This window comes from Heterodontus francisci, chromosome 32 (assembly GCF_036365525.1).
Source record: "Heterodontus francisci isolate sHetFra1 chromosome 32, sHetFra1.hap1, whole genome shotgun sequence".
In the NCBI taxonomy this organism is placed as follows: domain Eukaryota; kingdom Metazoa; phylum Chordata; class Chondrichthyes; order Heterodontiformes; family Heterodontidae; genus Heterodontus; species Heterodontus francisci.
Genome location: NC_090402.1, coordinates 6,276,748 through 6,282,747, shown reverse-complemented (window position 1 = coordinate 6,282,747; position 6,000 = coordinate 6,276,748). Strand labels below are relative to the sequence as shown.

The 6,000-nt window shown below is 48.4% G+C and overlaps 1 protein-coding gene across 1 annotated transcript in view; it reads left to right on the top strand.

Moving 5' to 3' along the window:
* Nucleotides 1-335: 335 nt before the first annotated feature.
* The window catches only part of ptpa (protein phosphatase 2 phosphatase activator), a 42,217-nt gene continuing 36,552 nt past the window's right edge, over nucleotides 336-6,000 (top strand). Inside the window, exons 1-3 of the mRNA XM_068011840.1 lie at nucleotides 336-513; nucleotides 1,042-1,167; nucleotides 2,145-2,262. Of these exons, the coding sequence (XP_067867941.1) occupies nucleotides 496-513; nucleotides 1,042-1,167; nucleotides 2,145-2,262 (262 nt within the window). The 5' untranslated portion in view covers nucleotides 336-495. The remainder of the gene's footprint in view (nucleotides 514-1,041; nucleotides 1,168-2,144; nucleotides 2,263-6,000) is intronic.

The following is a 6,000-nucleotide window of genomic DNA, read 5'->3' as shown; positions in this document are numbered from 1 at the left end:
TGCGCACAGCAAGATCCCACAAACAGCAGTGTGATAATGACCAGATAATCTCTTTGTGATGTTGGTTGAGGGATAAATATTTGCCAGGAGATCTCCCCTGCTTTTCGAAATAGTGGCCATGGGATCTTTTACATCTCCTTGAGAGGCCATATGGGGCCTCTATTTAATGTCTCATCCAAAAGATGGCACCCCTGACAGTGCAGCACTCCTTCAGTACTGCTTTGGGAGTGTCGGCCTGGATTGTGTGCTGGGGTCCCTGGAGTGGGGCTTGAACCCGTGACCTGTATGGAGGAGACTGAGAATTTAATCTGTGGACATTGATCTCCTTCAGACATGCGTCTGGTCTGGTTGGGTGACTGATCTTCCCCCTTCCCAATGCCTTTCCGGTGATTGAGAGCTGGCTTCTACCGGGAGAACCCAATGGCCTGAACAGCCCACTCCACGCTTTCAAAACTGTCCAGAATAAGATCATCCGACTGCTACGCGAGCCTTTTCATGAGGGCAGACTTAAAGGTGCGTAGCACTGAGGGGTTGCCTCACTGCGCGCGTGTGTGTGTGTTTTGAATGTGAGTTACTCATTGTCTGAATCTGCCGTATGTACAAGGAGTACTGAATTAGTTTAATTCTGTATAAGTGACCAATCTCCAATCTGCATCTTTTGAATGAGATATTAAACCGAGGCCCCATCTGCCCTCTTGAGTGGAGTAAAAGATCCCCCAGCGCTATTTCGAAGAGGGGCAGGAGAGTTCTCCATGGTGTCCTGAGGCCAATATTCATCCCTCAGCCAACATTCCCTCAAAACAGATTAGCTGGTCATTATCACATTGCTGTTTGTGGGATCTTGCTGTGTGCAAATTGGCTGTTGTGTTTCTTACCTTGCAACAGTGTCTACACTTCCGAAAGTACCTCACTGGTTGAACAGCACTTTAGGGCATTCTGAGGTTGTGAAAGGCGCTATATAAATGCAAATTTGTGTTCCCTTTCTGTTTGTACTGTGTACAGGGACAGTCTCTGACACCTCTTTTGTGTTTTCATCTGCAGCCAGTGGAGAAACTCATTGTGCTCCTGAATACACTGGACAGGTGGATTGACGAGACGCCCCCGGTCGATCAGCCTTCCCGATTTGGTAACAAGGCATTTCGCACTTGGTACAACAAGCTTGAGAAGGTACTGTGTCATTAAAACAGTCACTTATAGGCAGAAATTTCAAAGTGCATGTCACACTATTAAATCCTTTATTAAATGAGAATTCTCACCAATTCTAATTTTAAAAGTAAGAGCAAGTTCTGTTTATGGAGGTTGGAATCGTGCTGGCGGGTGGGAGGCAATAAGAGACCTTTCTGTTTAAATTTGCTTTTTGCCGGTTTAAATCTAGGAAGTTCTTCATGTAAAGATTAACCAATACATGGATTGGACACTGGGTAGGTGCAGAATCAATGGAATATACTTCATGAAACGGTTGGATACCATATGGTCTTATTTCCTGGGTGGACAAGCAGGGATTGAATCCATCTTGTGTTCGTTGTTTCATTAATATCTGTGCAGGAATAACCATTACCTCAGTGATTGGCCACTGGGCTGTCTATATTTCTGTTAATTTGTCTGTGCCTCACTGTATAACTCCCTCCAGTCAGGATCCCCCAGGAGTGTCTGTCTTCCCCACAGTGCCTTACTGGCAAAGACTGTGATTCTGAGCCACCCTGTCTAGGCTCAGTTCCTAGTCTATGCTGAGTCTCAATTGGGTCAAATCACAGGTTTCCCACTCCCCTGGCTCTGGAAACACAGTGACAGCTGGGTGGAGAGAGTGGGGTGTGTGCAGCGGTGCCCCCATAGTCAAATAGCCTGCTGGCGCTCATCGTCCAGGCTGTCCTGTGAAGAATGGGGACTTGGGTTTTTCGCTGAGGGCCGAAACTTCTCCAGGGTAGTTGGGACACAACAGGAAGGCTTGTTAGAAATTGATCCAAAACTTACAGCCCCTGTGCGCTGTCCCATGGGGGAGTTGCTTTCTTTTGCTGTTCCCGAGTGTGAGGAGAGAGGGAGGCACAGGACTATCCCGCGCTGAACAGGAGACTGGGGTGGGACGAGTCTTGCTCGTGCAATTCATGAGATCCCAGTACTTGTACTAATTTGCTTTCTTGTCACAGGAAGCTGAGAACTTGGTTTCCAGTGTGATTCCCAGTGAGATGAGTGCTGCTGCTGTCGAGGCTGCAGTGTATTTAAAAGAATCTGTGGGAAACCCAACAAGAATAGACTACGGGACAGGTAACCACAACTTAATATCCCTGTGCATGGGTGCAGCACACAGAATCAGCAAATGGGTTGCACTGCCGGTTTTTTAAGTGGAGATGTTGTTCTGGAGAGTAATTGTTCCCAGCCAGTTTCCCTCACTATCCATCGCACACCTAGCCACTGAATCCGAGGACTGTTCTGGTCACATTACCTCCTCTCCTGAAGGTGCTGACTCTCGCTGGAGCAGAGTTGCATGGACCAGCTTCCTCAAATCAAAAAGAGATTGTGCGCTTTCATATTGCTGCTGTTTGTGGGATCTTGCTGTTTACACAGTGGCTTCTGCATTTTACTGCATATTTTATTGTCTGTGCACATCAAGTCACTTGAGATGTTTGAGAGACACAATCAGATTACTGTATAAAAATAAACCTTTCTTCGTTATGCATTTGGTAGCTCTGCTTTCTGCTACCTTGATTACAGAAGATTAAGGCGTGAATCTAATTGAGGTGTTTAGGATAATTAAAGGAATTGATGGGGTCGATCGAGAGAAACTATTTCCTCTGGTGAAGGGAGTCCAGGACAAGGGGATAGGATCTTAAGATTAGAGCCAAGCCGTTCAGGGGTGATGTCAGGAAGCACTTCGTCACACAAAGGGGAGTGGAAATCTGGAATTCTTTTTTTTTCTCCCGCACCTTCCCCCTTTTCACCCCCCCCCCCCCCCCCACCCCGAAAAGAGCTGTTGATCCTGGGGGTCAGTTGAAAATTTCCAAACTGAGATTGATAGATTTTTGTTGGGTAAGGGTATTAAGGATTATGAAGGGCAGATGGAGTTACGATATAATCGGCCATGATCTAATTGAATGGTGGAACAGGTTTGAGGGGCTGAATGGTCTCCTCCTCTTCCAATATTACCCCAAGTAACCAATCTTTATGTGGGAGTCTAGACGGTGAGTGTTGGATGGGGATTCAGTTGTGCCGGCTGCCGTCAAGGAACCCAGTCAGGCCTTCGCCCCGTGTCACTGCGCGCATTTCCAGTAGGTAATCCGAATACGGAGATCAGTCACGGCAATGGTAAGAAGTGTCTGAGTATCCGGGTTTCTTGGACCAACTGATAGCGCACTTACTGCCCACTTGGCTGCTGATCAGCTTATTATACACAGACCACAGATTGAACCAGGGACTGTCCTGGTTTGTGTGACTCTCTACCACACAGTCCATACTTTTTCCCATATGGGGTTATCGTCCTAAAGTTCTGTTCCAGCCCTACTCCAAAGACTTGAACACAATAGAGACAGACACGCGTGTGCAGTTCTGAGGGGTGGCCGCACTGTCGGAGGGTCGGTACTGAGGGGTGGCCGCACTGTCGGAGGGTCAGTACTGAGGGGTGGCCGCACTGTCGGAGGGTCGGTACTGAGGGGTGGCCGCACTGTCGGAGGGTCGGTACTGAGGGGTGGCCGCACTGTCGGAGGGTCGGTACTGAGGGGTGGCCGCACTGTCGGAGGGTCGGTACTGAGGGAGCGCCGCGCTGTCGGAGGGTCGGTACTGAGGGAGCGCCGCACTGTCGGAGGGTCGGTACTGAGGGAGCGCCGCACTGTCAGAGGTGCTGTCTTTCAGATGAGACATTAAACTGAAGTCCCGTTTATGGTCTAAGGTGGATATAAAACATCTATGGCACTATTTTGAAGAAGGGCAGGAGAGTTCTCCCTGGTGTCCTGACAATATTTATCCCTTGACCAACATCAATTTAAAAAAGAAATTATTTGGCCATCGTCCCATTGCTGGTTATGGGAGCTTGCTGGCCGATAAATGCACGTTATTTCCTTTTTTTAATGGCAACTACAACCCGCAATCATGAAAGGAATAACCTGGTAAACTGTCCTTGCTAAGTCAGTAAGAATACAGCTGTGTGCTGTGCTTTTCCTAGGTTGTCCAGTAGATGGGGGTGTTTGTCAAGCTATCCGATCATCACACATTTACACAATGGGATCTGGAGTTTAAATCCAGACTCTGTCATTACCAATCTGCTGATGTGCATTGTCAGTCATTTCCCCCACCCCTGCTCCTGTGCCTCCCACCTTTCTCTGGTTGATGGTGCAAACAAACTTACTGTCAGGCCCTTGTTGACATGCCGCTTGGCAGTGTGATGATTGGCTCAAGTTATTTCAACCCCCAGTTTGGCTTTCATTCTCACTTCCGTGCATGTCATGATTTCCCCCACTCACTGTGTACGGAATTGTGTGACATGACTCCAGATCTCGTCCTTCTCTGGCCCGTGGCCCGCCCAATTACTGATAATCAGATATAGCTGCTCAGAATTCAAACCTGAAAATGCTGGAAATACTCAGCAGGTCTGGCAGCGTCTGTGGAGAGAGAAGCAGAGTTACCGTTTCAGGTCGATGACCTGTCACTAGCATCTTCAGGAAAGGACGGCAGCAAGTCTGTGTTCATTTAATCAGTGAACACTGATACCTCCTCGATGGTGGTAATTTAGGAGCAGGTACTGGCTCAGCAGCTCCACTGCCTTTCAGTGACATAATGTTGACAAAATACAACAGCTCTCTGAAGATATTTCAGTCATCATCACACCCTTAGTGCTGAATAACCGTGAATGTTGCCCACCCTGAGACTTGACTCCAAATTAAAGCAAGAACTCCCATTTATGTGGTGTCTTTTGCAGTCTCCAGACTTCTCATTGTGCTTCACAACCAATTAAGTACCTTTTCTGGAGTGTAATCACTGTTGTAATGTAGGAAATGTGGCATCCATTTTGTGCACAGCAAGCGCCCACAATCATGTGATAATGACTGGATATCAGTTTTAGTGATGCTGGTTGACTGATATATATATATTGGCCTTGGACAGGGAGAAGAACTCCCCTGCTCTTCGAAATAGTGGCCATGGGATGTTTAACATCCACCTGAGAGGGAGAAGGAGCCCTCCTCGGTTTAAAGTCTCTTCCGAGAGACGGCATGTCTGGCACAATGGACCGAAGGGCCTGTTCCTGTGCTGTATAACTCTATGCCCCTCCGACAGTGCGGCGCGCTCTCGGTGCCGCCCCTCCGACAGTGCGGCGCGCTCTCGGTGCCGCCCCTCCGACAGTGCGGCGCGCTCTCGGTGCCGCCCCTCCGACAGTGCCGGCCTGGTTTTTGTGCTCAAGTCTCAAGCTTCTGACTCCGAGGTGAGAGAGAGGGTTTGCCCGCTGAGACATGACTGTGTGGAGTTCTTCATACATGACGACTGACATGGAAGAGACTGCAGGTATGGTGATGGAGGAGAAAGCTGCATAATCATTTAATTGGATGCTGTGCAGGGGTTTTGCGTGGATGAGCTGATGTGGTCCGAATGGTCTTTTCTCATTTCTATTTAGTAATCTCTTTCAGTTCTTCGGTTGGATATGAGTTGCCAGACTCCATTTGTATGTTCGGTGATGACCGGGGTCTCCCCATCAGGTTGACATGTGAAGAGCTGCAATTAATAGCTAGAGCTGATGGTGCCATTAGGAAAGGTTCCTGGGTGAGACACAAAGCCCAGTAGGGATGAGGTATCTGGAGTCATCCAGACAGTAAGAAGGACGCAAAGCACCGACTCCATGTCGGAGACTGTTTTTAACATTCATATTTGGGATGTGGGCATCATTGGCAAGGCCAGCATTTATTGTCCATCCCCAATTGTCCTTGAGAAGGTGATTGTGAACCGTTTTCTTGAACCGCTGCAGTCCGTGTGGTGATGGTGCTGCCACAGGTCTGTCCTTCTACGTGGTGGAGGTCACAG